General features: G+C 35.1%; 1 protein-coding gene across 1 annotated transcript; it reads left to right on the top strand.

The window, feature by feature from the left end:
- Positions 1-10,391: 10,391 nt before the first annotated feature.
- Positions 10,392-13,456, top strand: LOC110459499 (perlucin-like protein). The gene is made up of 5 exons (XM_021511782.1): positions 10,392-10,527; positions 10,940-11,019; positions 11,761-11,851; positions 12,858-13,068; positions 13,368-13,456. The coding sequence occupies exons 1-5, from the start codon at positions 10,461-10,463 to the stop codon at positions 13,399-13,401; spliced, it is 483 nt and encodes a 160-aa protein (XP_021367457.1). The 5' UTR covers positions 10,392-10,460; the 3' UTR covers positions 13,402-13,456.
- Positions 13,457-14,716: the final 1,260 nt, after the last annotated feature.

Below are 14,716 nucleotides of genomic sequence, written 5' to 3'. Positions count from 1 at the left end.
AAGGTGGTTTCTAAAAAGACCAGAATTAATTGACTTGCATGGTTTCTATGTTGACATAAAATGACGTTAAAAGATCTAGTCCCTCCATATCTAAAAGCATTTGTACATGTATCCTCAGCATTAGGAAGAATTGCATGATGGACGAGTTGCTTTTTAAGTTCACTTACCGACCTCAAATTATAATAATTACAATCAGATGTATTCCAACGATACATCATACTAGGAAAGAAACTGTTAAAATATATACTAGTTTTGCAAATGGGTGTTTGAAATACACGATGATGTCGAATATCATGAGTCACTAAGTCATTGTTTTATAATATAAGGTTCAATGTTTTCAAACAGATAATTAGGGGTATGACGGTTTGTTATTTAAAAAAAATAGCATATGTTGCTGGTCATTTCTGCGTTTCTAAAGTGTATCCCATCCTAGATGATTATAAATGACAGCATGACTAGTACCCCTACGTAATCCAGTAGTTATTCTAGCCGCATCTAACTGAATGGATTCAAGAAGAACGGATTCTGTCTGATTACAATTATTCCACAATACACTTGCATACTCAAGGTTTGGACGAATATAAGATTTGTATATTATTTCTAAAGAGGTCCTGTCGAGCCTATACTTAGTGATCTGAACAGATTATTTTTTTAGATGTTTTTTCATAAATAACATTGATGTGGTCTGACCATGAACCATGACAATTAGTAAAACCTCAAGATGTTTATGCTTTTTACGTTTGCCACAATGTTGTCAATGGATATAAGGTCAGGATGTAGTCCATCAGTATTATGTTTGTTTGAAATTAGTAGGGCTTCTGTTTTGTTGGGATTACAAAGTATACCCCATCTATTTGCCGACATAGATATTCTATTAAGATCATTATTTAAAATTTCAGCAGCAGCTATTTTATTATTATCTTTTAGCACTAATAATGAAGTATCATCAGCAAAAAAAATGACATTTGACTGAATTTCATTTTCTAAATCATTAATATAAATAAGAAATAAATATGGACCGAGGACCGAGCCCTGTGGTACCCAAGCTGATAAAGACTTTCAGGAAGATTAAACTACTTCAATTACTACACGTTGCTGCCTATCAATTAAGTAATTAGAGAGCCAGTTAAGCACATTATCTTTAATGCCATACTTTTTTTATTTATATACAAGTCAATCATGCCAAACCCTGTCAAATGCTGTACTAATATCGCAAAAAAATAGTCTTGCTTCCTTTCTTCTATCAAGTTGTTTAAGTATTGCATCATATACTGATAATAGCTGATTCACTGTAGAGTCTTTAGGGAGAAATCCAGATTGATTTTTAGAAAATTATATTGTTTGTTGACAGATAATTGAATAGATATTTAAAAAATATATTTTCAAGCGTTTTACTAAATAATGGTGTGATAGAAATAGGTTTGTAATTAGATGGATCACTCATCACCCCCTTGCCCTTAAAAATAGCAGTGACATTAGCATTTTTCCAGATTTGAGGTTAATAGCAAGATTCCAGATATATATTTAAAAGAATATGTAAAGGCTTAACAAGTGGTTCAGATACACCTTTGCTAAATTTAGGGTGAATTGAGTCCGGACCTTGGGGCTTCTTTACAATAATGAGATGGAGCTGGTCACATACATCTTGCTCAGTAATCATAATATTTGATAGTTGATGGGGGAAAGTAGGAATATAAGATGGGACGTCTTCAATAGTTTTATCATTTGCAGAAATAGATGTGAAGAAAGAGTTATGTGATTCAGATACACCTTTGCTAAATTTAGGGTGAATTGAGTCCGGACCTTGGGGCTTCTTTACAATAATGAGATGGAGCTGGTCACATACATATTGCTCAGTAATCATAATATTTGATAGTTGATGGGGGAAAGAAGGAATATAAGATGGGACGTCTTCAATAGTTTTATCACTTGTAGAAATAGATGTGAAGAAAGTGTTATATGATTCAGACTTATCTAAAGGATGTACTTTCAATTCGCTATTAATTTCCAAAGGATAATCAGTATCACTTTTATTTTTTGAATCAATAACAGATTTGGCTATTCGCCACCATTTTCCAGGGGGAATGCTTTTGTCAGTAAGAGACTTTTGTAATTTTGGAAGATAATTTTGTTTTGCATGTCTAATCATGGTAATAACTGTATTTAGTAGCTATCTATATTTCCCCATGAAGTGGGAGTATTGATCTGTTAAGCCTTTGAATGTTGTCTATTTCTCTGTCTCATTTTCAGGCGGACTTCATTATTCATCCATATTTTATCATTTGGTCTTATTACTAGTCTTATGTGGTAAAAATTTGTCAATACATGTCATTATTTAACTAGAAACAATTTCATTTAAAACTTCAATATTATCTGTGTTACCGAGCTCATCTTCACAGTCAATTGCTGTAAGATAATGATTAGCATTAACAAAGTCTGCATTATAAAAATATATCAATGTTTTTTTAAAAGCACTTTTCCGAAGTGACTTGTATGAAATAGTTGCACTTATAGCACAATGTTAACTACAAGTTGAAGAATGAACAGCTACATATGTACATTAAAGACTTTAATTGTATCATTTGTCAATATTATATCGAGGGAAATTGATGATGTGGAGGTTATTCTAGTAGGTTCATTAATAATATTTTCCTATCCATATTTGGTCATTAATCTTTTAAGATGGGAATTAGGGGTTGATTTCAACATATCCTGGTTAATATCACCAAGCATAAATACACTTTTATTTAGATCATAGACTTTTTCAAGGACTTCATCTAACTTGCTCCAGTAATAGGCTATAGAATCTGGAGCCCTCTATAAACACCCAACAAGTATAAGTTTGTTTTGTAGTTTAATTTCTAACCAGACAACCTCAACATCATCAGATTCAAGATCAGTTCTGCGTTTTGCAATAATATTTTTTTTACATATATAAGAACACCTCTTCCTCGTCTGTGGTGTCTATCATTTCGAAAAACAGTGGAAAAATTTTCAGTCAGATTATCATCATCTGTAATTGAATTGTTCAGATGAGTCGCGCAATCACAGACAATATCACATTCTCCATATTCAGCATCAATAATATCAATTTTGTTCCTTAGTGAACAAGCATTTATATGACAGTGTTGTCAGAAATATATTGGTCACTACTTGTATTAGGTCCTGGATAAGGATGCACATCTACACATAACTGTAGGTGTATCCCTTTAACCGTGTATTGAAAGCTGATATTTACATTTGCTAAGTTCAGAGACAGGAAGAGATCACAATATAGTAAATACATAGGTACATCTGATGCGGACTCCACAGACTGAACACTGTACATATACATCTGTTTTAAATCAGTCATTATCAAATTTGAAAAGGAACATGGAATGATACACACACGCCCAGACTATGGGTTCCGCAAGATGTAGATATAAAAAAAAATAATGTAATAATACGTCAAATAATGATTGTGAGTTTCAATCCAGTACTATTTGTAAGCTAATCATAGACATTGGTATCCTCGGGTTACCGATTTCCGCGCACTTTTAAAAGAAGCAACCGCGATTTCGTACTCATATCGGCAGTGAACTGTTGAAATTACTGTGGGTTGTAATAAGTATATGTACAAACCATAAATTGAAACAGAAAACAAGCAATTAAAAACTTCTTTTTTTCATAAAAACGAAAACAAAATTGTCAACAAATTTACCTACCTCGATGGCCGTCATAGATTTCCGCGCAGCAAATGCGGTGCGTGTTCAAAGAGAGATAACTCCAATTTAAGTCTTTCTACGGTGGCCCATACATATACATATATATCCTATATAATATATATCCTATAATTTAAATTGTTGAACAATGTCAGTAGTAAAAAAAAAAAAGTCATTATTTTTTTTTTTTAATCAAAATATAAACACCATTTATATTCTATTACTGTTTTTTTCTTTCTTTTTCTAATCAACATATTAACACCATTTATATTCTTTCACTTTTTTACTCCTCTATGTCCTAGGACAGTAGAATGTTTGCATGTCTCCGGAGTACCCTAACTGGGGTACAATACTTAAGATGCACCCAGTGGCCACACCTATTCACCGTACATTGCCCCCATTTCAGGAACTCAACAAAGAGGCATTTTGCATTCAATTAGGCTTCCACTTCTTGCACTTGCAGCAAGGGTCGCCATCCTCAACACATTCTGAATCTTCTGAATCACTATGGATTAGAATCGTCATCTGTAGTCCAGAAGGGCCCGCAATTTGACTAGAACTTGACGTATCCACTATTGTATAGGGAGGGTTAAAAGATTTAGATTTTTTGGGTTGTGTTTTTTTAATTTTAGCTGGATATTTTCCTTTGGTAGACATCTGATTTGACATTTTTATTTTACTCTTTAAACATTGATCCGTTTGGTGTTGTTGGATGTGTTGTATGATAATGTCTTCTGTGAATGGTGTACCATCCCAATGCACTCTTTTGATTTGGCTAGCAAAACATCTTCTTTTTTTGAAAGGCACCAGCATCAGGTACATAATCAGCTGGAGCAGGACCACTCTTAGATGAAGGTACAGTTTCAGCTGGAGCCGGACCACTCTGAGATGAAGCATCTTGTACAGGATCAGATGGAGCAGGTGTATCATAGGCTTTACTCTTGAAGACTGTGTCTGGAAGAATGTATTCCACATTTTTTGAATGACGAACGCAGATTTGTAGGCGACAAAGACAGGTTATAAGCCTTGCATCCTATTTGGCATGTTGTATGCTTGGGTATTGAAGAAATTGAATTTTCCCTCCTGAATTTTGCACGTAAATTGTTGTAAGTTTTTTGGAATGGGCCAATTTGCCCATTCAATGATACCCAACGAAATGTGTGATTTGTGACCATCATATAAAAGTAAAAAGTGGTTCAGAAGCATCACGTCTTTGTACATATTTTAAGAAATGGGTTTCAAGATACTGGCGAAATATTTCACCGTTTGACCAATAGTTCCAGTAATTCCAATAGTAGACCCTTCTAGCAATTCCTTTCTCATCCGAACACCAGGAAACAAAAAGAAAAGCTTGAATTGCAGTTCCAAGAACATTGCCTCACCTAAAACTGTCACTGTGGATGACATACCACTGGTAACAGCAATTGAATTTTTAACAGCCACAACTCTTGGAGGACAATGGTTATCAGATATGCCCTTTTCATCAACATTATATATGTTCTGAGGCTTGTCTTTCAGTTCATATTTATCAAGCATTTTTTCAAGTTCTTCAAAGTAAGCTAGGGTCCTGGGGTTTTTCTCTGCCACATTAGGCCACCTTAATATGAAATGGTGGTACCACTGAAGAGACAAAGGGTTTTCCTTCTGACGAAGGCCAATGTTTACAGCATAATATGTGTCAAGATTAAAAAGTTCAGGTCTATTATAACCATAACCAACTCTTGCCAATAAGGTTACATGATCAACTAGCCTTGCTTCCTATGCTACACTAAAAAGGGTGGATTAGGACCAGATTTCACCGTTTCAAAGTCAACTTCACCTGTGACCCTCTGACGAAGTGTAGTTTCAGGCACACTAAATAATCTTGCTGCTTTCCTAACGGGTATGCCGTTTGTCCTTTACATCTAAATAGGCATTAATTAAGGCATCATGATTATACTGCCTGTATTTTCTTTTTGCAGGATTCTGAAATAAAATAAAAAAGGAAATCTATAATATATATATACTAGTAAGACAGATTATCATTTTTTAAATGCATTTATTTTTTACTTATTTGTAAAATTTGCTAATTATTTCATGAATTTTATTCATATTTTATAATTATAATTATCAAATATTATTTCTGTTAATTCCTGTATATTCTAATATCTTTTTTTGTTGGGTGGTTAATTATTTTCCCGCTTTTATTTTATCTTAAATCTATTAAATAGGAATAACAAGGCAGAACAATCATTAAAATGTGCGAAGGCGTGCATTGATATAAGAATGCCTCCTTCGGGCTACCTTAGTAAAAAAAAATCGGCAAGGAGGCGTGGCTTAATTTTCATACGACACATCCGTGTGGATAGCAGACGACAAAACAGACTGGTTCAGGAGTGATATCGATGACTGTTTTTTGAGATATGAGCTTATATTAAGGACGCATAAAAGTGTAATAGGAAAAACGGCAATTTTATGCATATTTCTAGATAAATTATAAATTCTTACCTGGTCCAAGCGAACTTTAAACATCATTTTGGTCAAGTGTACAGACGATGATACAACAACAACAACATATCCTCGCGCATGGTCACATAGGTCACGTTGGTCACGTAATACAGATGGACAAAATGGCCACACGGAATTATATAACGCGCGGAAACTGGTGTCTAGACGAAACGAATGTTTGGGCGGATACTGATTGTTATTGTCCGCACAATCGAGCATAAGTAAGAAATTAAAAATAAGTACAAAAGAGTAAACACCAAAACAAACAAGAAACATTACAGGTGTAATAAACACAAATTTTACCAAACGACAGCATATTTGTCCATGTGGAGAACATCTTGAGCCTGGTTTGATAACTTTATGACAGATATATATAGATTTTCATGCTTTCAAACTAAAACGTTTGAGCGACTAGGTGTACTACCGGAAACTCTGCTCCTAGCAATTATAATGGTATAAAGCGTTATGAACAGACCTGGACAGAATGGCTCTGTATACGAAATGCTATGTTTTTTTACGTTCAGAAGCACTGATCAGGTAAAATAAATGCTAGCAATAACACGAGATTTTTTACGTGTATCCACTCGATAAAGTAAAACACGGGGTCACACACTGTACAATTTGGTTAGAATGAATTTTTACATTTTAATTCTGTTGGAATGGATATGATGGATATATCAAGCCGAGGTACGTACGTGGAATGAACATGAATAAGTTACGTTATCACTGGGTAATAAATTGAACTTCTAAATGAGTTGTAATCTTACAGTGCACAGAGTTTGGATGTTTAGTTGCTAAAGAAGAATATAGATAGGGAGTCATACCGTTCTTATATATACAAACAACTGGACATGCATACAGTTATAAATCGGTGTACATGTATACAGGTAGTGCATGATAGGGGGAGGGGGGATCATACATGTAAATTAAATAATAATAATAAAATAACTACGTAACACACAGATTGCTTTGTTGTACAATATATACAAATTTGCAAGCATTTGACTTTAAACTTTACAGCCATGGCGGCTACATGTACACTCTCTATGTACATATTGGTCATTTTATATTGACTTGGTTCGATTTCACCAGCACAGGTAAGCTAGGTGGGTAACACACATGGAGATTTGGGAGAATATAATTGTGGCACTTGTCATGTTAAAGCAATGTATATGATAACGACTGCTTCTGTAAAAATATATATTGTAACAACCCCTATTACCCATTTTTTTATGTGTACCATAACAATTTTACCTTCTGCACGCATGAGTGTACACTAGATGTGGCAATGTTTATATTAAATATAAACATATCTATACGTTACTTGATGTATAATATGATACACATCAACGTTTATAATCTGTATAGCACATTTATTTATGTATGCAGTCCTGAAGCTGCACATATGTATAAGAATATTGATAGGGTGTAGTACATGTAACCATACTAATATTTAAATATTGTTATACAACATTGATACAAATTTGATTGGAATGATAGCACTCCGGTCTACTATTTGGTATTTTTACAACCAGTATACCCGTGTACGAGCTTGTAGTAGATGAGGGGGAAAACACATAATAGTATGTGTAATAAACTGGATGACCAGTACAATGAGTAAATACGGACTGATTTATGTATGATACATAGTTGTTTACTTATTGATACATGTACGTAAATATATGTACACTATAGATTAGGAATACACAATTTGAAAAAAAAATCAAAAAAAAATCTTCCAATAGCAGAAGACAGGGTTCAAACACTACTCTGCAGTACGACACAGTCAGCGACTCTGCGTAAATGATGGGCCACTCTTAGTGGTGCGCACATGGGGTGCAGCTTTGGGCTTCGTAAGCTCCTGATCAATGTGTCCTGACGCCCCAGCTACAGTACGGGGACCGCGCCTGGGCCGATCGCGAGCCTCAAGATGGGGAGGGGGGTCAGGACACGCGGAAAGTTCGTCCATAGTGGTAACTTGGAACTTACTCCCCTTTAGATTCCGGATAACGATTCTACCATCGTTTGTCCATGTCTCCCCGATGAGTCCATGTTTTTTTTAAATACCGGGCTTTGGCGTATACTGCAGCGCGCTGTTTGGTCAGGGTCTCGTTGATATAGAATCGGCTGTTGGCATAAGGGACTATATGATCAGGGTCGGATGAGGTGGAAGTCCGACGCGATGGAAACAGACTAAATCTGGCATCATATACGAGGGCCCTTGTGCGATAAGAAATGAATCTTACTATTATATCACGTGGATATGTAGATGCGAACGACTAATGTCATTAAGTGTCAACATGATACCCATGGTATCATTACATGCGGATAACACAAGCTCATCGGTATTCGGGTGTCCCCCTGAGTTTTAGGCTGTTCCTTCTCGAGTACTGTTTTAAATCATCCAACTTGTTCTCAAGGAACTTGAAACGTTGCTGTATTGGGTTGATACCTATGGAAGATACTAGTGTGTCCTTGAATAGTGAGTTACTCAGTAACTTGGCGACAACTTCCTGAATGACCACAGGATCGGTAATGTCATGTATAGTTTGGACACTTTTCTAAATATCACCGGACAATTTTACAGTATCCTCAGACATGATATATGAGTTATATATCAACACGGTACACGTAAGCACACTTCGGAGAGGAAATGTCCTTCAAATTCACAGACAGTCCAAGTGGGAAAAAAATATGGCGGGTGGTCACGTAGTGGTTAAGAGTGGTCTCTTTAAATTTTTAAGGAGAATTTTCACATGTTCAGGTAGAATAAACACACGTCATCGTACACTGTTCAGATATCTGATCTTATCGGAACATATCATACTTTTTTAGATGGTCATGATGGGTTTGGACACATATATCTGTCAAAAAACTTCTCAGCTCATTGTTCCAACTCGGTAGCTCGACCGGGACCGGAAGCAGAAACGTCATTACAACACTTATGTGTTGGATTGTGATCTGCTTGACGTCCTCGCAACAGATTAAGTCATATCAGGAATGTTAAACTGTAGGGAAGTGAGAAATAAAAGAGAGATTTAGATCAAAGTGTTGCGATGGGGACAGCAATGGGAATCACTGCTGGTATATGCCGTGCATCCGTAGCAAAACATAAAGCCGATAACCTTTTCATGGGTCGACATATGTCGATAGCATGCGTTGGAATAAGCATAGCTGTTTATTTCTCAAACCTGTTCGGCTGACGTAATCCAAAAACACATTTACAAAGGAGTTTAGATATGTCTTATAATATTGTTAACAAATACAAATCGTTTAAAATGATTCTTAATGTTATAAATGAAATGCATTTTTTCTGTTTTCTTCTGTGATTTAATCTTTTGACAAACGTAAGTAAAGCCAAGCTCCTTATAAAGGTTTCATGTTTTATGACATCATAACCCCATCCGTAGTCAGGAGTTTTAAATTCTGTCCTTACTTTCGAACACGATTACCACAAATAAATTGAGACATACCACGCTGTAAATACTAAGAGGCGATTATTGTGGGAAGCCCCCTGCATAATTAGGGATTTGCTTTGGTGTCCTCTATTTGGGGACAAAAAGCGACCAAATAATCTGCTGCGCCCATTGCAATATTTGGGATCTTTATCGTTCTTTCTACTAATAACTATTTTTTATTTCCTAGCGCCTTGCTTAGCAACACCTCGCCTTTGGCTTGAATGTTGAACGTTCGCCCAGGTGAGGATAACAATGGGTTTTGTCACCAGGTCCCTTAAAATGGTAGTTGTTATTCCCTGCTTAACGTTCAGTATTGAGGGGAAGGCAACAACTGGTTCACCTGTTGACAATAGTATGTGACCGGACGGAATGTTGTGATTGGTGCCTTCGGCATGGCATTTCAGTGAGAAAACACAATAAAGTTGGCATCAGATCCGCGCTATCACAAGGAGGCAAGCACACCAATATGCCAAGTCTCCTGCATATACACACGCAAGCATGCACTAAACACCTCGAGGCACGTCCTTAAATGTCCTTAGCTGTTAATAGGACGTTAAACAAAATTACACAAAACTTTTGTATTATCCTATTTTCTTAAACATTATAAACACTGGCGTATACGCCTTAATTGAAAGCTGGCCTTAGTGGTATTTATAGCATCAATATATTGACAGTTGTATGTGACTTGTCGAGCCTAGGGCAAATCATAACTGACGCTCAAGATAAGGATACGACCCCGAAAACAATAAGATAACGAAATAGAAATTGGTCAGACTTGACTGCGATATAATCTTCTCGTGACATTACCAGAACTATGTACTATGTAAAGGAAATACTCATATCAGCATTGCTTATATGCTATTCTACGACCACAACAAAAGGTTTGTATTGTGTTTTTTCGTGCCATTAATGAAAATATTTTATAGTCTTAATGAAGGTTGATATGTTTTATAATGGTAATTAGAATGACTTGTTGTATTGTGGTCCCTATCCCAAGTTCTCGATGTGAGGATATGTTACTTTTTGAATTTGACTAAAATTACCATGAAGGGTATCGATAAAGCAATATATGCTTACTCTTCCGGAACTCCCGTCCTATCATCCTTGTGTGTTTCAAGGGTCTCCATGTAAATGTTTCCGTTGTACATTTGTTGCCCTAGTTAAATCGATTTACAGTTGAAATTGTGGTTTTGTTGACACTCTAGTATTATCTTGTTACGTTGTTTCTATTTCTACCTTAATCATGAAGTGATCATTTTAAGATAATATCAGTATGCCTCATCTTATATCAAGCATGCCCTGGCGGATGGATACAGGGACCAATAGCCTGCTATTTCCTAAGTAAATTTGGTGGAACATGGGCAGATGCAAACGTAAGTATACAGGTATGAACAAGTGTTTCGATGTATTGACGGTTTTGTATAGTGTATAGAGTGAAAACAAAACTTGCACACTATACTGTATACAATCACTAAACTTTGGTGTATGCGCAGATCATACAATATGATGAATTTCTGAGTATTATTGATACTGATAGTCTACTACAGAATACATCATACCGCAGAGGTGCCAACTATTATATATTTGTAAAATACCTTGATACCTACACATTTATAAATGACAGTCGCTCAAAAACAGATTGACGTCTCCCTAGATTAAGGGAACATTAGAGTTGTTATACCCCGCTGCATGCTATCGTATTATACGAGTCAAATGATAAAAAGAATCCATTTTAGACAAAAGATGCATACATAAAAATAAAAAATGAAAATTGTCAGCTCCCTTTTCACTGTATTTCTGTAGAAATCTGCGACAGCTTAGACAACTAATTGCATTATTTTCCCTCTGGGACCACTGATACAACCTACATGTACGAACGACGGAAGGTGCAGCAAATGGTTGTGTTATGTTGTTTTCTGCCTCCGGTTTACAGTTTCTTCCTTATTGTGTATGTCTAGTGGCTTTTTAACTTAATGACCGTTGTACTTAATTAGATATGGTCAATTTATATTATGTAATTCAAACATTTTGCAGAATAATAATCTTACACCAGTGAAGGTATATAACGAAGTAGTTAACTACATTTGACAACTATATCTATATTTTCACATTAGAGTGTTTGTCAGGGATTTCTTGGCAAATTAGCAGAACCAATCGAAGAAGAATCTTTTCAATTCCTCTCTGGCGCTTCGAAAAACGAAACCCGTAAGTATTGTTTGTTTTTCATTTACATATTAACATGCATATTGCCGAAATGTAATAATAAGCGATAATGCTCAGTTTACATAGTCACATAAGCCAGGCGTTCGAACATTAACTTATCCTTTAGAAGACGTAGTCTAGAAAATCTAAACGGTGTTTGATAAAACATTTGGTTAGAATATATAAAGCGAATCGGGTTCGGTTTTGTCTGAGCGAAGAGATAACCCCCTAAGCGCCTTCCTAGTCTTTGGGGATTAGCATTTCCTTGAACGAAATATCGGTCCCCTTTTGGCGGAGTGGCGGCAACAAATATGTCTTGGTAACGGAAAAAATGTTGTTTTCTTAAAGATCTTGTCTACCTGCCAACGAAAAGTCAAGATCCAATTTACATAATAGTGGACGGTCTATGAAATCCCAGGAAGAGACCATGCTCTATGGGCTCTAACTCTTATGTATGTTTTAAATTCAATGGGCTGTTCATCTTTAATTCAGTTAAGGATTCTTATTTTATTTTTATTTTGTTTAATGTCTTTTTAACAGATTAGGTCGTTTAAGGACCTGCCTGCACGTGTGTTGTGTAAGCACGTTTGCTACATATTAGGTTAAAGACCCTCTCAAGCACGGAGGAAACCTTAATTCATTACATGTAGCAAAATGTCCTTTCTGAATTCTGCATACCACTTTGATTGCATCCATTGCAAGCATGGTTTTTTTTCAAATTCGCAACATCCAGATTGTTTGTTCGGTAAATGATAAAACTCAAACAAGCAAGATCGTTGTCATTAGGCTTCAAGGATTTTTGTCTGCAGGAACTGCGCGCAAGATACGAAAGACCATGACAATAGTCGCATAGAAAAAATATAGTAATTCAGGTCTGAGTAAAAAGAAACATAATAACACAACAGCGTGATGTAACAAGTAATTAATTGAACAACAACAACGGAAAACTTTACATTGATTCTTTAGTTAACGTCTATTTATGATATTACTTTATTTTTATGATGATTAGCACACAATGGACAATTCTATCTTGGGGGAAGCGATATGTTTGTGGAGGGAATATGGGAGTGGTCTACGACTAAAACCCAAATATACAAAAACCATTGGTACCCTGGAAATCCGAGTGACTCAAACCACAACGAGGATTGCCTGGCGCTTAATGGGGGAATCCTTAACGACGTACCGTGTACATCCTCCTACTCGTTCATCTGCCAACTTGAGTAAGTTGATTGTCCTTCAGATAGAATTGAATTGCACTATTTGATACGGATTTTTGTCTTTTTTGTTCTTTGTTCTTATAGGAAGACAAATTTGGTTAACGACTCGTTTTTCAACATATCTAAAAGAATTCGAAAGATGATGAGTAACAAAACAAAAAGTCAAGGCAGACTAAACTCGGAAACTTGCTATCATTGTCAAAATGTTTGAGAGAAAAGGTTAATGAGGATGATCCTTGTTTAAACGTGATTACTCTATGTGTATTCTTGTACTAATTTGTCTAGTTTGTTTCTATTATCAGGAGAGATGAGGCGGTTGAACAAGTCATAGGATGATAACGGACCAAAAGAGATTTGTCTTCATCGTCAATAAAACTATCTTGTGCGCTTATTCGTTTTACCTTCATCAATATACAAATAAAATAGAACAAATATCAGTTTATTACTGTTAATATATTCCTTAAATATGTAGAAGAACAGTCTCATAATTTATTTATTATTTATTTTGTTATTATTGTTATTAATTTAGGGAAGTGTAATAATACATTATTGCAGTTATAATTATATAAGAATGGTCTTAGCTGCGCATTTCTTTAAACATCGTTTTCTTCAAAACAATAGTAATATTTTAAAACAAACATCACCAATGATTATTTTCTCATCTAAATTAAATCAACTACGATTTCTATAACAGACTTGTCAATGATGAAACCCGAATAACCGGAGACTTTTTTCCAATAATGAAGAAAACGATGTTTAAATAATAACCTTTAGTACTTTTTTGCACATGAGGGAAATTTCCTTCTTATCTGTAAATGATAAACCAGCATTGAATCAGAAAATCAGCTCAAAATACAATGTGGTGTAATAATCATTTAAAAGATATTAATTTTAATTCGACATAATTTAATCAATACAAGTAATTCTAAACAGAAAACACGACGATGTCCCCGTACTACCTCACTATGTTCCATGTTTGGTTAGTAGATCTTTATTATTACCTAATGGCTAGCATTTCTACCGTGATATATGGACACACAGACACAAATATGTCGCTGTAGTTGACAAATAAAACTGGAAAATATGACCAAGCATTAATTTGCAGCACTAGGATAGAATGACATCCAAAAGAACTCCACAGAAAATTGAAGGTAAACAAGTTTACTCAATAACGTATTAATAAAAAATATACCTTGTGATGATGTTAAAACCATGAAAATATTACCATAGCAACATAGGAGAATAAACAGGTTGCTCAGTGTCCCGAATCAAGTCACATATGCAGGCATTAGAGAATGAAATTTTTGGATTTATTTGTAAAAGAAATATATATTACACTGATCTTTTCTATCACAAATGGAATTTTCACTATGTGTGATTCCATAAATATAATTTATTATGCTATCAGATTCACGGTTGTAACTCGCCATGGATGGACTATTTTGGTATTTCATTAATAGTGGAAAAATTCATATATTAAAATATTTTAGTGTCTGCAAAGATTACACTCAAACTAAGCAAAGTGTAAAATCAATTAAAAATACCATCTCTTGTGTTGTATATCAGTTGCATCATGTCCTGTTTTGAGTTTACTGATTTTTAATGAACTGCAACATTCACATAGGAACTCTACAATATAATTAACATTTTC

Source organism: Mizuhopecten yessoensis, unplaced genomic scaffold (genome assembly GCF_002113885.1).
Source record: "Mizuhopecten yessoensis strain PY_sf001 unplaced genomic scaffold, ASM211388v2 scaffold10087, whole genome shotgun sequence".
Classification (NCBI taxonomy): Eukaryota; Metazoa; Mollusca; class Bivalvia; order Pectinida; family Pectinidae; genus Mizuhopecten; species Mizuhopecten yessoensis.
This window is presented reverse-complemented; position numbering and strand designations above follow the sequence as displayed.